The sequence below is a fragment of the Salvelinus namaycush genome, chromosome 12 (assembly GCF_016432855.1).
Source record: "Salvelinus namaycush isolate Seneca chromosome 12, SaNama_1.0, whole genome shotgun sequence".
Taxonomy (NCBI): domain Eukaryota; kingdom Metazoa; phylum Chordata; class Actinopteri; order Salmoniformes; family Salmonidae; genus Salvelinus; species Salvelinus namaycush.
The window spans coordinates 5,111,347-5,136,098 of record NC_052318.1 but is presented as its reverse complement, the minus strand read 5'-3'; the positions used below and the strand labels follow the sequence as shown (position 1 = coordinate 5,136,098).

Here is a 24,752-nt window from a genome sequence, read left to right as displayed (position 1 = left end):
GTAAAGTCTATCCATGTAAAGTCTATCCACGGTAAAGTCTATCTATGGTAAAGTCTATCCATGTAAAGTCTATCCATGTAAAGTCTATCCATGGTAAAGTCTATCCATGTAAAGTCTATCCATGTAAAGTCTATCCATGTAAAGTCTATCTATGGTAAAGTCTATCCATGTAAAGTCTATCCATGGTAAAGTCTATCTATGGTAAAGTCTATCCATGTAAAGTCTATCCATGTAAAGTCTATCCACGGTAAAGTCTATCCATTGTAAAGTCTATCCATGTAAAGTCTATCCATGTAAAGTCTATCTATGGTAAAGTCTATCCATGTAAAGTCTATCCATGGTAAAGTCTATCTATGGTAAAGTCTATCCATGTAAAGTCTATCCATGTAAAGTCTATCCATGTAAAGTCTATCCATGGTAAAGTCTATCCATTGTAAAGTCTATCCATGTAAAGTCTATCCATGGTAAAGTCTATCCATGTAAAGTCTATCCATGGTAAAAGTCTATCCATTGTAAAGTCTATCCATTGTAAAGTCTATCCATTGTAAAGTCTATCCATGTAAAGTCTATCCATGGTAAAGTCTATCCATGTAAAGTCTATCCATGTAAAGTCTATCCATGTAAAGTCTATCTATGGTAAAGTCTATCCATGTAAAGTCTATCCATGGTAAAGTCTATCTATGGTAAAGTATATCCATGTAAAGTCTATCCATGTAAAGTCTATCCATCTAAAGTCTATCCATGGTAAAGTCTATCCATGTAAAGTCTATCCATGTAAAGTCTATCCATGGTAAAGTCTATCCATGTAAAGTCTATCCATGGTAAAGTCTATCTATGGTAAAGTCTATCCATGTAAAGTCTATCCATGTAAAGTCTATCCATGGTAAAGTCTATCTATGGTAAAGTCTATCCATGTAAAGTCTATCCATGGTAAAGTCTATCTATGGTAAAGTCTATCCATGTAAAGTCTATCCATGTAAAGTCTATCCATGTAAAGTCTATCCATGGTAAAGTCTATCCATTGTAAAGTCTATCCATGTAAAGTCTATCCATGTAAAGTCTATCCATGGTAAAGTCTATCCATGTAAAGTCTATCCATCTAAAGTCTATCCATGGTAAAGTCTATCCATGTAAAGTCTATCCATGTAAAGTCTATCCATGTAAAGTCTATCCATTGTAAAGTCTATCCATGTAAAGTCTATCCATTGTAAAGTCTATCCATGTAAAGTCTATCCATGGTAAAGTCTATCTATGGTAAAGTCTATCCATGTAAAGTCTATCCATGTAAAGTCTATCCATGTAAAGTCTATCTATGGTAAAGTCTATCCATGTAAAGTCTATCCATGGTAAAGTCTATCTATGGTAACGTTTATCTATGGTAAAGTCTATCCATGTAAAGTCTATCCATGGTAAAGTCTATCTATGGTAAAGTCTATCCATGTAAAGTCTATCCATGTAAAGTCTATCCATGTAAAGTCTATCCATGGTAAAGTCTATCCATTGTAAAGTCTATCCATGTAAAGTCTATCCATGGTAAAGTCTATCCATGTAAAGTCTATCCATTGTAAAGTCTATCCATTGTAAAGTCTATCCATTGTAAAGTCTATCCATGTAAAGTCTATCCATGGTAAAGTCTATCCATGTAAAGTCTATCCATGTAAAGTCTATCCATGTAAAGTCTATCCATGTAAAGTCTATCCATGGTAAAGTCTATCTATGTAAAGTCTATCCATGTAAAGTCTATCCATGTAAAGTCTATCCATGTAAAGTCTATCCATGTAAAGTCTATCCATTGTAAAGTCTATCCATGTAAAGTCTATCCATGTAAAATCTATCCATGTAAAGTCTATCTATGGTAAAGTCTATCCATGTAAAGTCTATCCATGGTAAAGTCTATCCATGTAAAGTCTATCCATGTAAAGTCTATCCATTGTAAAGTCTATCCATTGTAAAGTCTATCCATGTAAAGTCTATCCATGGTAAAGTCTATCCATGTAAAGTCTATCCATGTAAAGTCTATCCATGGTAAAGTCTATCTATGTAAAGTCTATCCATGTAAAGTCTATCCATGTAAAGTCTATCCATGTAAAGTCTATCCATTGTAAAGTCTATCCATGTAAAGTCTATCCATGTAAAGTCTATCCATGTAAAGTCTATCCATTGTAAAGTCTATCCATGTAAAGTCTATCCATGTAAAGTCTATCCATGTAAAGTCTATCCATGTAAAGTCTATCCATGTAAAGTCTATCCATTGTAAAGTCTATCCATTGTAAAGTCTATCCATGTAAAGTCTATCCATGTAAAGTCTATCCATGTAAAGTCTATCTATGGTAAAGTATATCCATGTAAAGTCTATCCATGTAAAGTCTATCCATGTAAAGTCTATCCATGTAAAGTCTATCCATGTAAAGTCTATCCATTGTAAAGTCTATCCATGTAAAGTCTATCCATGTAAAGTCTATCCATGTAAAGTCTATCTATGGTAAAGTCTATCCATGTAAAGTCTATCCATGTAAAGTCTATCCATTGTAAAGTCTATCCATTGTAAAGTCTATCCATGGTAAAAGTCTATCCATTGTAAAGTCTATCCATTGTAAAGTCTATCCATTGTAAAGTCTATCCATGGTAAAAGTCTATCCATGGTAAAAGTCTATCCATGGTAAAAGTCTATCCATGGTAAAAGTGATGTGTGGTGTTTGAGTGAGGTGAGGATAAGGTGAGCCATGGCTTCAGGTGTGGAAGGCAGACTGTTTAGTATCCTCAGTGGGTTTCTACAGAGCTGCATATTCAACCCAGAGAGTCCATCCTGCATGACGCCTGTCTTCCTTTGATCTCTAACAGAGTTCCTCTCACAGGGCACACTGAATAATGCTGAGAGCGAGAGATGCAGTTCTGTGTGCAGCCTTAGAAGTTAATTCCACATCAAACCCATCTTAGGACCACAGGCAAAAGCTTAGGTTGTGTCACCATACCTACAAAGTGAAAAGGTCAAATTAAAAGTTCACAATAAAACCTGCACCCACTGTGTATTTGTCTTTCTACTTATTATGGATCCCGATTAGTTCCTGCCAAGACAGCAGCTTCTCTTCCTGGGGTTTGTTATGGATCCCCATTAGTTCCTGCCAAGACAGCAGCTTCTCTTCCTGGGGTTTGTTATGGATCCCCATTAGTTCCTGCCAAGGCAGCAGCTTCTCTTCCTGGGGTTTATTATGGATCCCGATTAGTTCCTGCCAAGACAGCAGCTTCTCTTCCTGGGGTTTATTATGGATCCCGATTAGTTCCTGCCAAGGCAGCAGCTACTCTTCCTGGGGTTTATTATGGATCCCGATTAGTTCCTGCCAAGACAGCAGCTTCTCTTCCTGGGGTTTGTTATGGATCCCCATTAGTTTGACAACTTTTACTTTTACTTCACTACATTCCTAAAGAAAACATTTTAATCCCTACATTTCCCTGACACCTAAAAGTACTCGTTACATTTTGAATGCTTAGCAGGACAAGAAAATGGTCAAATTCACACACTTATCAAGAGAACATCCGTGGTCATCCCTGATACCTGATCTGGCACATTTACTTTAACTCAAATGCTTTTTTTTTGTAAATGATGTCTGAGTGTTGGAGTATTCCCCTGGCTATCCATAAATTTTAAAAACAAGAAAATCGTGCCACCTGATTTGCTTAATATAAGGAATTTGAAATGATTTATACTCTTACTTTGAAACTTAAGTACATTTTAGTAATTACATTTACTTTTGATACTTAAGTATATTTAAAACCAAATACTTTTAGACTTTAACTCAAGTAGTATTTTACTGGGCGACTTTTACTTTTACCTGAGTTATTTTCCATTAAGGTATCTTTACTTTTACTCAAGTATGACAATTGGGTACTTTTTCTACCACTGCATTTAACTACAGGGTGGCCAATCTTATCTCTGCACAGGTGAATCTTTTAACATTACAGTTTGCGGCTCCTTTACATTTTCCACCGTCTCGGTAACGCGCCTTTCAACAGTTCTGTCAGACACAGGCATGTATTTTATCTTTCAGATGATTGTGTCTTTGTTAGGCCAATCCATTAAATAAAGTCTGCTAAATTCTGAGGAAAGCCTCCTTGACATATTCCACATTAGTAAATGGTTTTCCATGTTTAGCAATGCACTGAGCAACTTTATAGCTTCCCTCTGTAGCTTGATTTTTTGACTGCATATAGATTTGTAAACACACTCCTTTGCTTTTCATACCTGGACACGGCCTTGTTGATTCCTTCAGCCTTGTCCTCCTCATCCTTTAAGTTTTTCTCATGTCTCGTTTCAAAATGACGCCATACACTTGATGTCTGACAAACAACAGTTTTATAACAGAGAGCGCAAACAGATCGGTCATTCAGTAAAACTAATCCATATTCCTTTGTCCAAGAGGCAATAAGTGAGCGGACATCTGCCTTATTTTTCTTTGCTGATGACCTTTTGCACCCTGAACTTTTTTAAATATCAAAAAAGGCTTGCTACCTGAAAGCCATGTGAAAAGGAATCTCTCATTTTCAATGCTGCCTTGGTTTTCAATTTGGCGGGACAGGCAGGTAGTCTTCCACTGAACTAATAATATGAAACTCCTGCAAAATCTTGAAAGTACAACCGATTGGCAAACATACTGCAAATTGGCTAATCAGGTTTCACATACCTTGGGAACTACAACATTGCAGTGAATTCCAATGAAATTTCGAAACCAATACATGCAATTTCAATTATTTTCTCCAGTTTATAAAAAATCAATAAACTGACAAAAATAAGTGAGATAATAAACATCAAGCCACGGCTTAGCATGCCACACCCCCCAATTTTGTTTTTTATAAATGATTGTTATTATCATATTTTTTTTGTTGGGGGGGGGGTGGCTTACCATGCCGTGCAAAGGCCTTATGTTATCGACACCTGCTCTATGTTGTACTGTGCACCTCCCATAGTCTGTTCTGGACTTGGGGATTGTGAAGTGAGGGGCCTAGACAGCTGCCCTGGGGAATTCCTGAATTCCACAATTTTTTCCAAAAGTTTACTAAGGGTTGGTTACAGGTTGATTGATTGGCTATTTGAGCCAGTAAAGGGGCTTACTATTCTTGAGTAGTGGAATTACTTTTGCTTCCCTCCAGGCCTGAGTGCACACACATTCTAGTAGGCTAGATTGAAGATGTGGCTTGTCATTGTTGATAGACAACAATCATTTTTTTCACTTGTTCCACACTCACTTTACAAAATTCAAATGACAATGCTTGTTTTTCACAATTTGATCAGTTATACTTGGATGTGTCGTGTCAGCATTTGTTGCTGGCATGTCATGCCTATGTTTGCTAATCTTGGGAAAGAAAAAATCATTAAAGTAGTTGGCAATATCAGTGGGTTTTGTGATGAATGAGCCATCTGATTCAATGAATGATGGAGCTGAGTTTGCCTTTTTGCCCAAAATGTCATTTAAGGTGCTCCAAAGCATTTTACTATCATTCTTCATGTCATTTATATTTGTTTCATAGTGTAGTTTCTTCTTCTTTTTATTCAGTTTAGTCACATGATTTCTGAATTTGCAGTACGCTTGCCAATCGGTTGTGCAGCCAGACCTATTTCCCATTCCTTTTGCCTCATCCCTCTCAACCATACCATTTTTTGGGGCTCCCGGGTGGCGCGGTGGTCTAGGGCACTGCATCGCCTAGCGCCCAGAGACCGGGAGGTCCGTGGGGCGACGCACAATTGGCCTAGCGTCGTCCGGGTTAGGGAGGGTTTGGCCGGTAGGGATATCCTTGTCTCATCGCGCACCAGCGACTCCTGTGGCGGGCCGGGCGCAGTCCACGCTAACCAAGGTCGCCAGGTGCACGGTGTTTCCTCCGACACATTGGTGCGGCTGGCTTCCGGGTTGGATGCGCGCTGTGTTAAGAAGCAGTGCGGCTTGGTTGGGTTGTGTTTCGGAGGACGCATGGCTTTCGACCTTCGTCTCTCCCGAGCCAGTTGTAGCGATGAGACAAGATAGTAACTCCTAACAATTGGATACCACGAAATTGGGGAGAAAAAGGGGGGTAAAATTTAACAGTTTGTTTTAACAGTCATTTTCTTAATGGGTGCATGCTTATTAGTAACTTGGGTAAGCAATCAAAAACATAGGAATCACTACAAGACATATTGTATGACCCCTTATACACTATATTAGGCCCAGCCTTTGGAACTTTGGTTTTTCTAGATATGGCTACCATATTGAGATCTCTACATCCGATGATTTTGGATGTTATAAAAACCCATTTCTGCAGCATTAGTAAAGATGTGATCAATACATGTTGATTATTTAATTCCTGTGCTGTTTGTAACTACCCTGGTAGGTTGACTGATAACCTGAACCAGGTTGTAGGCACTAGTTAAAGTTTGAAGCTTTCTCTCGAGTGGGGAGCCTGATCAAAGACAGTCAATATTGAAATCACCCAGAAAATATACCTCTCTGTTGATATCACATACTATACATTATCAAGCATTTCACACATGTTATCCTGATACTGACTGTTAGCACTTGGTTGTCTATAGCATCTTCCCAACAGAATGGGCTTTAGGTGAGACAGGTGAACTTGTAGCCATATTACTTCAATAGTATTTAACATGAGATCCTCTCTAAGCTTTCCAGGAATGTGGCTCTGAATATAAACGGCAACACCTTTGCATTTCTGTCTTTTCTGTGGATGTTATAACCTATTATCTAACTGAGTTTCTAACAAATTGTGAACCGATTCAGGAAACTAGGCATATGTTGCAAGTCACGACTTCACAGGAGAGCTGTTTGAACTTAAAACATTTTTTTTAATCAAAATGCTTTTTTCTCTAATTTTGACAGAAAGTGGTTTCATTTCAAGTGTACTATTAGCTAGCTAACGTTAGCTGGCTGGGTTGCTAGCTAACGTTGTGTATGATCTTATTCTTCGTATCTCAGACACATTTGCTTTAGTTATAGCCATAGAACCTGGTTGGTTAGCTACCTGCAGATTTATGCAAGGTACTAACATTATGAGTTGTGATTATGGTCCATTGTTTAGCTAGCTAGCTAGCTAGCTACATGTCTTAACAAAGGACTCCATTATGCAAGTATCCATTTCAATAGAATGTCACTGCAACTGTTGATAGACGTACTAGCTGGTAAATTCGCTCTGGCTATCTACTCCGATTTCAGACCACGGTTAAGATAGTCTAGCTAGCTACATGTTCAGATATTACACGTTTCTAATTTTGACAAAGTGGTTTCATTTCAAGTGTACTGTTAGCTAGCTAACATTAGCTGGCTGGGTCGCTAGCTAACGTTGTGTATGATGTTATTCTTCGTATCTCAGACACATTTGCTTGACTACTTATAGCCGTAGAACCTGGTTGATAAGCTACCTGCAGATTCATGCAAGGTAGTAATGTCATGAGTTGTGATTATGGTCCATTGTTTAGCTAGCTAGCTAGCTACATGTCTTAACAAAAGACTCCACTCTGATTTTGACAAAGTATTTTCATTTCAAGTTAGTGTACTGTTAGCTAGCTAGCTAACATTAGCTGGCTGGCTCGCTAACTAACGTTATGTCATGCGTTGGGATTCATTGTTGACCTAGCTAGCTATCTAGCTACATTTCTTAACAAAAGACTCTCATCTTAGTGTGCCAGAGCGCAGAATAACTGATGAATTTTTGAATGCTCAAGACCCGTTGAATATGTCTGGTGTCAGTAAACGTTGGTAACAAAGTGTAATTAAATTGTTGCCCGCAGCACTGTTACAGTCATCGACGCTCTGGATAACATGAAAACTGCCTAACCAGCTCTGCTAGGGGGAGTAAAATGGTCAGAGTGGGGTGGTCTCTCATTATGTGTCTGCAAGTAGCTAGCCAATGTTAGCCAGTTAGCTTGGGTACTTGACTGTCGTTGTGAGATCAGAGCTTTCGGAACAACCCTACTTATTGGCCAGAGCGTCTAGTGAGCGGACAATCTGACAGCACAATTGCAGTCACCAACGCTCTGGATAACATACTGTAACAGCCTAACCAGCTCTGCTAGGGCGAGTAAAGCTGTTGTCTCTCTTGCTTATGTCTGGAAGTAGCTGGCAAGTTAGTACAGAATGCACAGATCAACCCTTAAAGAGATGGGTGGGGCTAAGGCTTAAGAGGGTGTGAACTAGAGGTCGACCGATTATGATTTTTCAACGCCGATACCGATACCGATTATTGGAGGACCAAAAAAAGCCGATACCAATTAATCGGACGATTTTTAAACATTTATTTATTTATTTATTTGTAATAATGACCATTACAACAATACTGAATGAACACTTTTATTTGAACTTAATATAATACATCAATCAAATCAATTTAGGCTAAAATAAACAATGAAACATGTTCAATTTGGTTTACATAATGCAAAAACAAAATGTTGGAGAAGAAAGTAAAAGTGCAATATGTGCCATGTAAAAAAGCTAACGTTTAAGTTCCTTGCTCAGAACATGAGAACATATGAAAGCTGGTGGTTCCTTTAAACATGAGTCTTCAATATTCCCAGGTAAGACGTTTTAGGTTGAGGTTATTATAGGAATTATAGGACTATTTCTCTCTATACCATTTGTATTTCATATACCTTTGACTATTGGATGTTCTTATAGGCACTTTAGTATTGCCAGTGTAACAGTATAGCTTCTGTCCCTCTCCTCGCCCCTACCTGGGCTCGAACCAGGAACACATTGACAACAGCCACCCTCGAAGCATCGTTACCCATCGCTCCACAGAAGCCGGGGCCCTTGCAGAGCAAGGGGAACAACTGCTCCAAGTCTCAGAGCGAGTGACGTTTGAAACGCTATTAGCGCGCACCCCGCTAACTAGCTAGCCATTTCACATCGGTTACACCAGCCTAATCTCGGGAGTTGATAGGCTTGAAGTCATAAACAGCTCAATGCTTGAAGCATTGTGAAGAGCTGCTGGCAAATGCACGAAAGTGCTGTTTGAATGAATGCTTACGAGCCTGCCGCTGCCTACCACCGCTCAGTCAGACTGCTCTATCAAATATTAAATCATAGACTTAATTATAACATAATAACACACAGAAATAGGAGCCTTAGGTCATTAATATGGTCAAATCCGGAAACTATAATTTCGAAAACAAAACGTTTATTCTTTCATTGAAATACGGAACCGTTCCGTATTTTATCTAACGGGTGGCATCCATAAGTCTAAATATTCCTGTTACATTGCACAACGTTCAATGTTATTGTAACGGCAGATTTCCTCCTCTTCGCCTCAAGGTGCGAACTCCGGGCGCACCCCATAAAACTCTAGGGAAGGGTCTGGGTGGGCGTCTGTCCGCGGTGGCGGCTCTGGCGCGGGACGTGGACCCCACCTTAACAATGTCTTTGTCCGCCTCCTTACTTGCCCCCGTGGCCTCCTCCTAACAACCACCCTCCATGTCAATCCCACTATACCAAAGGGCAGCACCGGACTGAGGGGCAGCACCGGACTGAGGGGCAGCACCGGACTGAGGGGCAGCACCGGACTGAGGGGCAGATCCTGGCTGGCTGGCGGCTCCGGCGGATCCTGGCTGGCTGCCTCTGGCGGATCCTGGCTGGCTGGCTCTGGCGGATCCTGGCTGGCTGGCTCTGGCGGATCCTGGCTGGCTGGCACTGGCGGATCCTGGCTGGCTGGCACTGGCGGATCCTGGCTGGCTGACGGCACTGGCGGATCCTGGCTGGCTGACGGCACTGGCGGATCCTGGCTGGCTGACGGCACTGGCTGCTCCTGGCTGGCTGACGGCACTGGCGGATCCTGGCTGGCGGACGGCACTGGCTGCTCCTGTCTGGCGGACGGCTCTGGCTGCTCCTGTCTGGCGGACGGCTCTGGCTGCTCAACACAGACGGACAGCTCTGACGGCTCGGGACAGACGGGCAGCTCTGGCGGCTCGGGACAGACGGGCAGCTCTGACGGCTCGGGACAGACGGGCAGCTCTGACGGCTCGGGACAGCCGGGCAGCTCTGACGGCTCGGGACAGACGGGCAGCTCTGACGGCTTGGGACAGACGGGCAGCTCTGACGGCTCGGGACAGACGGGCAGCTCTGACAGCGCTGGGCAGGCAGGCAGCTCAGACAGCGCTGGGCAGGCAGGCAGTTCAGACTCTGGCTGCACTGGAGAGGAGGAAGGCTCTGACAGCGCTGGACAGGTGGGAGCAACTGGAGAGAGAAAACGGAGAGACAGCCTGGTGCGGGGGGCTGCCACCGGAGGACTGGTACGTGGAGGTGGCACCGGAATTATCGGACCGTGAAGGAGGACACGCGCTCTTGAGCACCGAGCCTGCCCAACCTTACCAGGTTGAATGGTCCCCGTAGCCCTGCCAGTGCGGCGAGGTGGAATAGCCCGCACTGGGCTATGCTGGCGAACCGGGGACACCATTTGTAAGGCTGGTGCCATGTACGCCGGCCCGAGGAGACGCACTGGAGACCAGATGCGTTGGGCCGGGCTTCATGACACCCGGCTCGATGCCCAACCTAGCCCTACCAGTGCGGCGAGGTGGAATAGCCCGCACTGGGCTAAGCACGCGTACTGGGGACACCGTGCGCTCCACCGCATAACACGGTGTCTGACCAGTACGACGCCCTCTCACTCCACGGTAAGCACGGGGAGTTGGCTCAGGTCTCCTACCCGGCTTTGCCACACTCCGCGTGTGCCCCCCGCCAAGAAATTTTTGGGTCTGACTCTCGGGCTCCCAACCGCGTCGCCACGCTGCCTCCTCATACCAGCGCCTCTCTGCCTTCGCTGCCTCCAACTCTGCCTTGGGACGGCGATATTCCCCTGGCTGAGCCCAGGGTCCGTTGCCGACCAGGATCTCTTCCCAAGTCCAGGAGTCCTGGGTTTTTGGCCGCTGCTGCTGCTGCTGTTGCTGCCCTTTTCCACTCTGCTTGGTCCTTTGGTGGTGGGTGTTTCTGTAACGGCAGATTTCCTCCTCTTCGTCTGAAGAGGAGGTGTAGGGATCGGACCAAGACGCAGAGTGGAAAGTGTCCATGATTTATTAACAATAAACTGAACACTACACGAAACAAAATAACAAAAGCGAATCAAACCGAAAGACAGTCCCGTGTGGCACGAACACTGACACGAAATACAAACACCCACAAACACACACGTGAACCCCGGCTGCCTAAGTATGATTCTCAATCAGGGACAACGATTGACAGCTGCCTCTGATTGAGAATCATACCAGGCCGAACGCACAAAACCCCAACATAGAAAACAACACATAGACAACCCACCCAACTCACGCCCTGACCATACTAAATAAATACAAAACAAGAGAAAACAGGTCAGGAACGTGACAGTTATGTCATAATTATGTACAATTCTGGCAAATTAGTTCGCAACGAGCCAGGCGGCCCAAACTGTTGCATATACCCTGACTCTGCGTGCAATGAACGCAAGAGAAGTGACATGAATTTCTTTTAACTAAATATGCAGGTTTAAAAATATATATTTCTGTATATTGATTTTAAGAAAGGCATTGATGTTTATGGTTAGGTACATTCGTACAACGATTATGCTTTTTTCCGCAAATGCGCTTTTGTTAAATCATCCCCCGTTTGGCTAAGTAGGCTGTCTTTGTTAGGAAGAAATAGTCTTCACAGTTCGCAACGAGCCAGGCGGCCCAAACTGCTGCATATACCCTGACTCTGTTGCACAGAACGCAAGAGAAGTGACACAATTTCCCTAATTAAAAGAAATTCATGTTAGCAGGCAATATTAACTAAATATGCAGGTTAAAAAATATATACTTGTGTATTGATTTTAAGAAAGGCATTGATGTTTATGGTTAGGTACATTGGTGCAACGACAGTGCTTTTTTCGCGAATGCGCTTGTTAAATCACCGGTTTGGCAAAGTAGGCTGTGATTCAATGATAAATTAACAGGCACCGCATCGATTAAATGCAACGCAGGACAAGCTAGATAAACTAGTAATATCATCAACCATGTGTAGTTAACTAGTGATTATGTTAAGATTGATTGTTTTTTATAAGATATGTTTAATGCTAGCTAGCACCTTACCTTGGCTCCTTGCTGCACTCGCATAACAGGTAGTCAGCCTGCCACGCAGTCTCCTCGTGGAGTGCAATGTAATCGGCCATGATCGGTGTCCAAAAATGACGATTACCGATTGTTATGAAAACTTGAAATCTGCCCTAATTAATCGGCCATTCCAATTAATCGGTCGACCTCTAGTGTGAACAATGCTGAACGGCAAAGAAGACAAAGAAGGGCTCTCCAATAATAGAACCAAAACATTGAAAGACGTTTTTCTCAAAAGTGAGTTTACAAGTTGATCAACTTTTAATGCAGAATTACTTTCCCATTGTTTCCTCAAATTCAGTGTATGATATGCCATTTTGTAGCTCTGAGTCTCTACTTCTATCCAATGTAAAAAACAGAAATTTAAATGTTGCTACATAAGACCGAATCCAGGTGATGAGTCACAATTATTGATTTCATGAACCTTGTTTCTTAAAGTGGGCTATTTTTAGCAATTTTCTGGGATGCTTGATTGTTTTCATTGCTTTACTGGGAAGCTTAGCGGAGGTAGACGTGCTCATGTTATTTATGTTAGTGCAGGGTGAGTTACACACCGTGGACTTCCTACTACGGCACACCGCCTTCGTGCTAATAGTATAACTCTGGTTCATAGACACATGATTACTGCATACAACAGCTGAGGGTTTTGCAGAGGAATTCAGGGCAGTAAGAGGTGTGTAATATAAGCCGTGTGTATTGAACTCTAAAGAAAGCAGTGTGTATTGAACTCTAAAGGAAGCAGTGTGTATTGAACTCTGAAGGAAGCAGTGTGTACGCCATGGTATCTGTTGTCATGAGAGGGCTGAAACCCTTCAGGATGTTTTGTGTTTTGTAGAGCTAAGAAATACCTTTCACCTTTAAAAATAAGACACGACAGTGAATCTAACCGTTTCGATTTTACAGTTGAGATAAGGCAGCAATCACTATTGATTATTTCCACTAACAATAATGAATGATTACAGACAAGTGTTAGGAAACCGCATTGCGACTGTACGTCTTTGATTGGGGAATTACTTTTGTTATCCATTTTACTCCAGTAGAAAGATATTTGAAAGTGTCCTTCATTTAAAATAAGGTTTATATATGAATTGATGATTTGTTAGGGTGACGAAAGGAGAAAGGGTGATAGACTATGACCAACTGAAGTTTGTCTTTGCTGTGTTTCAATGACTTTCTAGATGTAAACTTTGTTGGTGCAGGTAGCCAGCAGCATTCCATTCTATTAGGACTGCCTCCCTCTCCTCTGAGTGTCCGGGCTAGAAGCAGACAAGCCCGTGTATGATTTAGCTTATCTCTCCTCCCAGACACTAATACGCCTGGCCACCATCTGACTTGTGTGTGTCCATGAGCCCAACAGAGATGTGTTTGATCAAATGAATCAACGTGAGTTACAAAATGTTGCATTCAACAGTGAGCCGAGATCACTTTCTAAGTCAAAAGCATGAGATCTACTGCAAAATACAAAAAATACAAAAATAAAAATGAGACATGACTTAAAAAACGTAAGCCTATGCAACATCAACCAATTAAAAACAGTTATGTAGCAAAGAGGTTCGTGCAGCAGTCTATAGGCTCAATACATTATCTCTGCATATTGTCTACATTCTTGAATTGCACTGCCAATGTTGTTCAAATCTGACTATTTAAAAATTATATTTCAAAACATGAGGTATATGACCACACATTTGTTGTATTACTTTGAGGCATACATTTAAACCATTTGGAGAGAGAGAGAGAGAGAGAGAGAGAGAGAGAGAGAGAGAGAGAGAGAGAGAGAGAGAGAGAGAGAGAGAGAGAGAGAGAGAGAGAGAGAGAGAGAGAGAGAGAGAGAGAGAGAGAGAGAGAGAGAGAGAGAGAGAGAGAGAGAGAGAGAGAGAGAGAGAGAGCAGCGGAGAGGCTGACTCTCACCGTCCCTCAGCTCTTCCTCCCTCCGCTGAAGGACGATCTTCCAGCTGATGGCCGAAACTCAAATCACAATTCACTATTTCTGACTTGTGCACCAATTCATCTTGTTACTCGTATTGGTATTGGTATTTGTTTGGATCCCCATTAGCCGCTGCAAAAGCATCAGCTACTCTTCCTGCAATCCACATGAAACAAAACATAATACGGTGCATTCGGAAAGTATTCAGACCCCTTGACTTTTTCCACATTTTGTTACGTTACAGTCTTGTTCTAAAATGGATTCAATTGTTTTTCTCATCAATCTACACACAATACCCAATAATGACAAAGCAAAACAGGTTTTAGAACATTTTTGCAAATTTATAAAAAACAAAAGAATGGAAATATGACATTAACATCAGTATTCAGACTCTTTACTCAGTTCTGAGTTGAAGCACATTTGGCAGGGATTACAGCCTCGAGCCTTCTTAGGTATGATGATACAAGCTTGGCACACCTGTATTTGGGGAGTTTCTCCCATTCTTCTCTGCAGATCCTCTCAAGCGCTGTCAGGCTGGATGGGGAGCGTCGCTGCACAGCTATATTCCGGTCTCTCCAGAGATGTTCGATCGGGTTCAAGTCCGGGCTCCGGCTGAGCCCCTCAAGGACAATCAGAGACTTGTCCCGAAGCCACTCACGCGTTGTCTTGGCTGTGTGCTTAGGGTCGTTGTCCTGTTGGAAGGTGAACCTTTGACCCAGTCTGAGGTCCTTAGCACTCTGGAGCAGGTTTTCATCTTGGATCTCTCTGTCCTTTGCTCTGTTCATATTTTTCTCAATCCTGTCTAATCTCCCAGTCCCTGTCGCTGAAAAACATCCCCACAGCATGATGCTGCACCCACCATGCTTCACCGTAGGGATGGTGCCAGGTTACCTCCAGACGTGACACTTGGCATTCAGGCCAAAGAGTTCATAACTCTGGAGCTCTGTCAGAGTTAGCATCGGGTTCTTGGTCACCTTCCTGACCAAGGCCCTTCTCCCCAGATTGCTCAGTTTGGCCGGGCGGCCAGCTCTAGGAAGAGTCTTGGTGGTTCCAAACTTCTTCCATTTAAGAATGATGGAGGCCATTGTGTTCTTGGGGACCTTCAATGCTGCAGAATTTTTGTGGTACCCTTTCCCAGATCTGTGCCTCGACACAATCTTGACTTCGGAGCTCTACAGACAATTACTTCGACCTCTTGGCTTGGTTTTTTGCTCTGACATACACTGTCAACTGTGGGACCTTATATAGACAGGTGTGTGCCTTTCCAAATCATGTACAAACAATTGAATTTACCACAGGTGGACTCCAAACAAGTTGTAGAAACATCTCACGGAGCTCAATTTCAAGTGTCATAGCAAAGGGTCTGAATACTTATGTAAATACGGTATTTCTGTCTTATTTATAATATATTTGCAAACATTTCTAAAAAACTGTTTTTGCTTTGTCATTATCATTATGGGGTATTGTGTGTAGATTGATGAGGAAAACATGTAATTTAATCAGTTTTAGAATAAGGCTGTAACATAACAAAATGTGGAAAAAGTGAAGGGGTCGGAATACTTTCCAAATGCACTGCATTAAAATGGTCTCTTCACAGTCCCCTTCGTGCAGTAATGTGTGCTTTTATCTGTTTTTTGAAACTGGTTTTATTGCTACCTTGACTTACCTAGGGTGGCAGAGAGTTCCATGTAGTCGTGGCTCTATTGAATACTGTGCGTTTCCCAGCCTCTGTTCTGAACCTGGGGACTGTGAAGAGACCTCTGGTTGCATGTCTTGTGTTGTACCGATGAGTGTCCGAACTGTGTGCCAACTACTTGAACAGACAGTTTGATACCTTCATCACCTCACACAAAGACCAAGAGTGATGCAGTCAATTTCTTCTTAACTTTGAGCCAGAAGAGATGTACATGCATGTTACTGACACTTTCCCTCCGTTGCCTAGTTAAATAAGGTTTTATTTTTTTAAATGCAGAGCACACTGTTAATGGTTCAAACAGCCAACCAATCAGCTTGTTACAAGTGCTTAGCAAACTTTTAGAAAAAAATGTGTTTGATCAAATACAATGTTTTTTTTTTACAGAGAACAAATTAACAACATACTTTCAGCATGCGTATAGGGAAGGGCTCTCCACATGCCTGGCACTGACACAAATGAAGACGATAGGCTGAAAGAAATTGATAGTAAGAAGATCGTGGGAGCTGTTTTGTTAGACTTCAGTGCAGCTTTCGATGTCATTGATCATAACCTATTGCTGAAAAAAACATAGGTGTTTTGGATTTGTATCCTCTGCCTTATTATGATTGAGAGTTACCTATCTAATAGAAAACAGAGGGTTTTCGTTAATGGAAGCCTCTCTCATGCAAATTCAGTTGAGTGTGGTGTACCGCAGGGCATCCAGTTAGGGCCGTTATGGTTTCTGTTTTTACAAATGACCTCCCACTGACCTTGAATAAAGCCTGTGTGTACGCTGACGGCTCAACGGATTTTAAATAGAAGAAGTTTGGAACCACTAAGACTCTTCCTAGAGCTGGCTGCCAAACTGTGCAGCATGCATCGCAATATATGTTATATGTTTTTTTTAATGTTTAAATGTAACCTTTATTTAACTAGGCAAGCCAGTTAAGAACAAATTATTCAATGTAAATTAATATTGACGGCCTACCAGGGAACAGTGGGTTAGCTGCCTTGTTCAGGTGCAGAACAACAGATTTTTAATTTGTCAGCTCGGGGATTCGAACCAGCAACCTTTTGGCCCACTGCTCTAACCACTACGCAACCTGCTGCCACTATTACTGTGTAGCTGAATGACCTTTTCCTCCCTCCATGTCTGAGGGCACACACCATCTTCTAGGGTTAAATTGAAGATTTGGCAAAATGGATTTGTATTCCGCTACCAACCTCAGCAATTTACCATCCAGGTAAATAGCAACAATTTTTTCACCTCTTCCACACCCACTTTGTGGAACTCAAAACTACAGTACTTGTATTTCATTATTTGGTCCATTATGCATGAATATAAAGGCTCAGCATTTGTTGTTTGCATGTCATACCTATGTTTGCTAATCTTGTCAACAAAAAAGTTATTAAAATGGTTGACAATATCAAAGGGTTTTGTTATGAACAAGCCATCTGCCTCAATGAAGGATGGAGCCAAGTTTTTTTGTTGCCTAGAATTTCATTTCAAGTATTACAGAGCTTTTTACTCTCATTCATCTTTGTTCCATAGCATATTTTCTTCTTCTATTTGTTTAGTTACGTGATTTCTCAATTTACTGTATGTTTGCCAGTCTGCTGTGTTGGCAGACTTATTTGCTATTCCCTTTGCCTCATCCCTCTCAGCTATACAGTTTTTTGACTCATCATCTATCCATGGGGATTTGGCAGTTCTAACAGTCAGTTTCGGTGCCTTAGTACTATGGCGCCGACAGAGATGGTCGCCTCGCTTGGAGTGGTCGCCTCGCTTGGAGTTCTTAGGAAACTATGCAGTATTGTGTTTTTTAATGTATTATTTCTTACATTGTTACCGGAGGAAATCTTAAGTCTTATTACATACAGCCGGGAAGAACTATTGGATATAAGAACAACGTCAACTTACCAACATTACGACCAGGAATACGACTTTCCCAAAGCGGAGCCTCTGTTTGGACCACCACCCAGGACAATTGATTTAATTCCAGTAGTCGACCCAAAACAACGGTGCTGCAGAAGGGGCAGACGAAGCAGCCACCTGGTCAGGCTCCGTAGACGTGCACATCGCCCACCGCTCCCGAGTATACTACTAGCCAATGTCTAGTCTCTTGACAACAAGGTAGATGAAATTCGAGCAAGGGTTGCCTTCCAGAGAGACATCAGAGATTGTAACAGTATTTGTTTCACGGAAACATGGCTCTCTCGGGATATGTTGTCGGAATCGGTTCAGCTACCGGGCTTCTCCATGCATCGCGCTGACAGAGATAAACACCTCTCTGGGAAGAGGAAGGGTGTGGGTGCCTGCTTCATGATTAACGACTCATGGTGTAATCTTAACAACATACAGGAACTCAAGTCCTTCTGCTCACCCGACCTACAATTCCTTACAATCAAATGCCGGCAATTTTACCTACCAAGAGAATTCTCGTCAGTTATAGTCACAGCTGTGTACATTCCCCCTCAAGCAGACACCAAGATGGCCACCAAGGAACTTCACTGGACTATATGCAAACTGGAAACCATATATCCTGAGGCTACATTTATTGTTGCTGGGGATTTTAACAAAGCAAATTTGAGAACAAGGCAACCTAAATTCTACTAGCATATTGATTGCGCTACGCGCATGTGCAATAACCTCAACCACTGCTACCGACCATGACGCCATCTTGCTCCTACCATCTTATAGGCAGAAACTCAAACAGGATGTACCAGTGACGAGAACCATTCAACGCTGGTCCAACTAATCGGAAGCCACACTTCAAGATTGTTTTGATCACGCGGACTGGAATATGTTCCGGTCAGCCTCAGAGAACAACATCGACCTATACGCTGACTCGGTGAGTGCGTTTATAAAGAAGTGCATTGGAGATGTTGTACCCACTGTGACTATTAAAACCTACCCTAACCAGAAACCATGGATGGATGGCGGCATTTGGATGGCGGCAAAACTGAATATAAACAGTGTAGTTATTCCCTCTGAAAGGCAATTAAACAAGCGAAATGCCAGTACAGGGACAAGGTGGAGTTGCAATTCAACAGCTCAGACACGAGACGTATGTGGCAGGGTCTACAGGAAATCAAGGACTACAAAAAGAAAACCAGCCATGTCACGGACACTGACGTCACGCTTCCAGACAAACTAAGCACTTTCTTTGCCTGCTTTGAAGAAAATACAGTGCCACCGTCACGGCCCGCTAACAAGGACTGCACCCCCCACCCCCGCTACTTCTCTGTGGCTGACGTGAGTAAAACATTTAAACATGTTAATCCTCGCAAGGCTGATGGCCCAGATGGAATACCTATGTAAGAATGCTGTTCATTGACTACAGCTCAGAATTCAACACCATAGTACCCTCCAAGCTCATCATCAAGCTGGAGGCCCTGGGTTTCAACCCTGCCCTGTGCAACTGGGTCCTGGACTTTCTGACGGGCCGCTCCCAGGTGGTGAAGATAGGAAACAACAGCTCCACTTCGCTGACCCTCAACACGGGGGCCCCACAAGGGTGCGTGCTCAGCCCCCTCCTGTACTCTCTGTTCAGCCACGACTGCGTGACCATGCACGCCTCTAACTCAATCATCAAGTTTGCAGACGACACAACAGTAGTAGGCCTCATTACCAGCATCAACGAGACAACAGGGAGGAGGGGAGTGTGGTGTCAGGAAAACAACCTCTCACTCAACGACAACAAAACAAAGGAGATGATCATGGACTTCAGGAAATAGCAGAGGGAGCACCCCCCCATCCACATCGACGGGACAGTAGTGGAGAATGTGGAAAGTTTTAAGTTCCTCTGAGTACACATCAATGACAAACTGGTCCACCCACACAGACAGTGTGGTGAAGATGACGCAACAGCGCCTCTTCCGCTTCGGGAGGCTGAATAAATTTGGCTTGTCACACAAAACCCTGACAAACTTTTACAGATGAACAATCGAGAGCATCCTGTCGGGCTGTATCACAGCCTGGTACGGCAACAGCAACCGCCCTCAACGGCAAGGCTCTCCAGAGGGTGGTGCGGTCTGCACAACGCATCCCCGGGGGCAAACTACCTGCCCTCCATGACACCTACAGCACCCAATGTCACAGGAAGGCCAAAAAGATCATCAAGGACATCAACCACCCGAGCCACTGCCTGTTCACACTGCTACCACCCAGAAGGCGAGGTCAGTACAGGTGCATCAAAGCTGGGACCGAGAGACTGAAAAACAGCTTCTATCTCAAGGCCATCAGACTGCTAAACAGCAATCACTAACTCAGAGAGGCTGCTGCCTACATTGAGACACAATCACTGGAGACTTTAATAAATGGATCACTAGTCACTTTAAACAATGCCACTTTAAATAATGCCCCTTTAATAATGTTTACATATCTTACATTACTCATATCACATGTACTCACCACACTGTCTGTATTTTAAACCATCTATTGCACCTTGCCTATGCCGCTTGGCCATCGCTCATCCATATACTTACATGTACATATTCTCATTCACCTCTTTAGATTTGTGTGTATTAGGTAGTTGTTGGGTAATTGTTAGATTCCTTGTTAGTTATTACTGCACCGTGGGAACTAGAAGCACAAACATTTCGCTACACTCACATTAACATCTGCTAACCATGTGTATGTGACAAATACAATTTGATTTGATTTGATGGGAACATGCATATCAGTAACTGGAAGAAGCAGTTTCATAAATGCTTTAAGTGCAGCGTCCGGATGTTCCTCATTACACACATCAGACCAACAAATATTGTCACATCTTCAACATAGGAATCATTGCAAAACCTCTTGTATGATCTTTGGAATTATTATTATTATTATTTTTTAGATATGGCTATTATATAATGACCACTACATCCGATGGGTGCGGATACTACTTTAGAGCAGATTTCTGCAACATTAGTAAAGATGTGATCAATACAAGTGTATGATATAGTTCCTGTTGTTTTTGCAGATTGCAGGCGCTGGTTACAGCTTGGAGCTTATTTTTGAATGGGCAGCTTGATGACAACCAGTCAATATTTTGGTCACCCAGAAAATATACCTCTCTATTGACATCACATACCTTATCCAACATTTCACACATATAGTCCAAATACTGACTTTTAGCCCTTGGTGGTCGATAGCAACTTCCTACGAGAATACGCTTTAGGTGAGGCGGATGAACCTGTCGCCATATTACTTCTACATCATCTGACATGAGATCCTCTCTCAGCATAATATTAATATGACTCTGGACATACATGGCAACACCTCCACCATTTGCATTTCTATCTTTCCTGTATATTCTATAACCACATATGACCAGAGAACAGGAAATATTAGAACGACAAACCGCTAATAACAATGCAAGTCTATCGATACACTTTGTCGTGCGAGTGGATAGGGGGAGCGCGTTTTATGGCTTATAAAAGTATTGAATAAAGTGTTGACAGTGCTGAATAAAAATCTTAAACATGAACTCACTCATAAAAACAGCAGCTCTTTGCTGTATTCGTTGACATTCTCTCTCCAGTCATGGTTTTGAAAGTTTTGAAATCTCACACAGTAGAGTCGACTATCAACTATCAACTGTCAACTTCGCTGTGGGCTTGTGGAAGCTGCAGACCATGTGATCTGAGCTATCTGATTGGCCAGCGGTAGGGCTATAGGTGCACTTGACTTCCTCTCTGGGCCCACCGGGTAGGCTGAGTTTGTACCTCTAGACACATGAAATGGTTTCAATGGGAACACTGACTAACCGGCACACAGGGCAGCTAAATCAACCTACCGCAAACTGTGTTGAAATAATAATAAAAATAGTAATGAAAGGCTTTAACGTTGGGCTTTTTAAAGACATGTTTGGTGATTGACTAGGAAAGCCTTGGTGACCACTGGCATACAAAAAACGTTTTACAACGTAGCAGCAGGCCCAACCTGTCATTTCAGTTTCATGCTCAAATTAATATTGATGGGCTTTAGTATGGATCCGATCTAAGCAGCATCTGTCACCCAGTTTTTAATTGACAAGCTGACGGGAATGTTAAAAGCCTTTTTCGCAATTATTTTCACATGGGTTCAGTATCCTGTGGAATTGAATAAGAAATGGTGCAGTTAGCTACTGAATATTCTGAGTTAAGGGTCATTGCTTGTCCAACCCCGTGAAGGAAGAATGAATAATCCATACCCTGTGGACACCCAAAGCAAGGTTGGACTGGCGCTATTAACTGGAAATAACCTAAACCTCCCCTCTATCATTTCCCTTTCCCCAAAAAAACACCTCATCCTAGTGTAGAGTGAAATCCTACAGTACTACAGATGACCAGGTAAGTCTTGTGTAGAGTGAAATCCTACAGTACTACAGATGACCAGGTACGTCTTGTGTAGAGTGAAATCCTACAGTACTACAGATGACCAGGTAAGTCTTGTGTAGAGTGAAATCCTACAGTACTACAGATGACCAGGTAAGTATTGTGTAGAGTGAAATCCTACAGTACTACAGATGACCAGGTAAGTCTTGTATAGAGTGAAACCCTACAGTACTACAGATGACCAGGTAAGTCTTGTGTAGAGTGAAATCCTACAGTACTACAGATGACCAGGTAAGTCTTGTGTAGAGTGAAATCCTACAGTGCTACAGATGACCAGGTAAGTCTTGTGTAGAGTGAAATCCTACAGTGCTACAGATGACCAGGTAAGTCTTGTCTAGAGTGAAATCCTACAGTACTACAGATGACCAGGTAAGTCTTGTGTAGAGTGAAATCCTACAGTGCTACAGATGACCAGGTAAGTCTGGGGTTTGGAGGTTGTGGAAGTGCAGGTGATTTAAAAGAGAGACCAGCATCATGACTCAGACCGTGGGAGGTTCCCTTTAGTAAACCATCATCAAAAACACACGATGCGGAAGGGAAAGCAGTCCCGACAAGTGGCTAATAGGAAGACCCTGTGAAACGGGAGGAATGTATGAAAAACAATCCCAGGTCAGTGGAGACAGACACAGAAACAGAGACGTGGAGCTCACCTTGTCGGACGTACTCCTGGTGTTCGTGGCGCACCAGCTCACCTTGTCGGACGTACTCCTGGTGTTCGTGGTGCACCAGCTCAGCCACGCAGCCCCCGTAGTGCAGGTGCGTGTCGCGATCATAGGCCTTGAGCGTCTCACTGGAGCTGTAGGACTTCTGGGTGGCCACGTGGCACTCCTCCGGCTGCAGGGACGCAGTGGCGTGGTGGAAGTCCTTCCTGCAGCGGCCCCGGGTCAGGGAGCGGTGCGGACGCTCCTTCATGTCCATCTCCACGACGACCGGCGCTGCTGCTCTTAGGGGATTGGCTCAGGTCAAGGCTCTCACCTGTTAGTGGTGACAGCGAGAGAGACAGAGAGAGAGAGAGAGAGAGAGAGAGAGAGAGAGAGAGAGAGAGAGAGAGAGAGACAGAGAGAGAGACAGAGAGAGAGAGAGAGAGAGAGAGAGAGAGACAGACAGAGAGACAGACAGAGAGAGACAGAGAGAGAGAGAGAGAGAGAGAGAGAGAGAGAGAGAGAGAGAGAGAGAGAGAGAGAGAGAGAGAGAGAGAGAGAGAGAGAGAGAGAGAGAGCATGAAAACAGACACACCGAAGTAACGCGTTTACTTTCTAAAATACTAAGATCATGGTGCACTGAACTGTGTTGTCTTAGGTACGGTTCTTAACTTCAGTACCTATCCTCCTACACAATGAGATATAATCCCTTATGCTGCCTGTGAGAGTCAAACTGTTTCTGAAGAAATGGAAAGAAATATACCATACAAGCATTTAACAGTGCACGTCTATTTTGGAGACGTCATGTGGACAGAATGAGAGCCCCACGGGGATTGATTTAGTTGTCCCATTCCACATCTCCTGCTGAGGTTAAAGATATATACAGACACTTATCAACACCTGACTGACTACACTGTCAAAACACAGTCAGAACACACTCTCCCCCCCACACACACAGCGAGCAGGCAGTCTCAACAGGAGGGACGAGGACTGGGGATCCTCACCATGTCTCAGGCTCATTATCACTTGGTGAGTAAGTTATTTTCTGACTAACACAGTGAAGAGAGAGAGAGAGAGAATCATAGCTAGAAGGCTCTGCTGGAGGGAGGAGGCATCCTTCCAGACGCTCCACATTGACACCAGCCCACTCTGCATCTGTCTGTTAGGCTGAGGCTGTGCTACCACAGCCAGAAACCAGCCAGGGCCTCCACCACCACCAGCTACTGAGGAGCAGGAAACTATGGCCTCAAAGAGCAGGTAGTATAATGTATCTCTTTTTAAATAGTAGACTTCTGTTAGAACAAAAGAGTAAGATGCCTTTTTTTATCCATCTTAATGTTCACACAGCAACAGGTTCAAGTGAATTGCACAAAATAATAGTACAAAAGGACTATTATTTGAAGCTCACAGACATACGTTGGAAAGATTGTTATTATGTTGTCCGTGTTACACTTTAACAACCGATAAGCAGTGTATGAAAAAACACTTATTTTCTCTTAACCTTTTGTAGTTACAAATGTTTCCAGGAAGCAAGGAAAAATCTATTGATAACAGCTTGCATAGGAAGCTTTTGAACATTTCGTCTTAAAGAGATTCTCCGTTACTTTTGTATATATTTTAGCCAGTAGCTCTGAAAGAAGCGCTCATGAGCCAAAAGTGGTCCCCGAACATTTCACTACCTGTGCAGATATGTGCACCACGTCATTGCTCACTCTCTCGCTCTGCTGTGTGTGCATCTTGCTAGCTGTCACTCAAATGGAGAGGGGCTGAAGCTCATTGGCTAGAACTTAAATTGCTACGGGGCTGGTCCACGTGGGGGGAAAATTCAGGAAAATGGCGCAGCACAGCTTCCAGAAAAACATGGGATTTTGTGGTTAATTGAGGTAAAACAGTAATTCTGTTAATAGATTATGCGTGTATGAACTATGCATTGACACATCCAGCCTAAAACGGGGTGGTTTAAAAATATTTAGAAGTCACCAAAGTTCCACAGGATGTCTTTAATTCCACTGACTGAGCTTGTTGCTGTGTGCAGATCCATACTTTTAATAAGGT

General features: G+C 43.0%; 1 protein-coding gene across 2 annotated transcripts in view; it reads right to left on the bottom strand.

Moving 5' to 3' along the window:
• LOC120056421 (teneurin-2-like) overlaps positions 1–22,974 on the bottom strand; it is a 375,571-nt gene extending 352,597 nt beyond the window's left edge. Inside the window, exons 1-2 of one of the 2 annotated variants that reach the window (XM_039004579.1) lie at positions 22,749–22,974; positions 4,947–4,953 (exon numbers count right to left, since the gene is read on the bottom strand). In XM_039004579.1, the coding sequence (XP_038860507.1) occupies positions 4,947–4,953; positions 22,749–22,974 (233 nt within the window). The remainder of the gene's footprint in view (positions 1–4,946; positions 4,954–22,748) is intronic. The other variant, XM_039004578.1, reaches the window with a different exon arrangement.
• Positions 22,975–24,752: the final 1,778 nt, after the last annotated feature.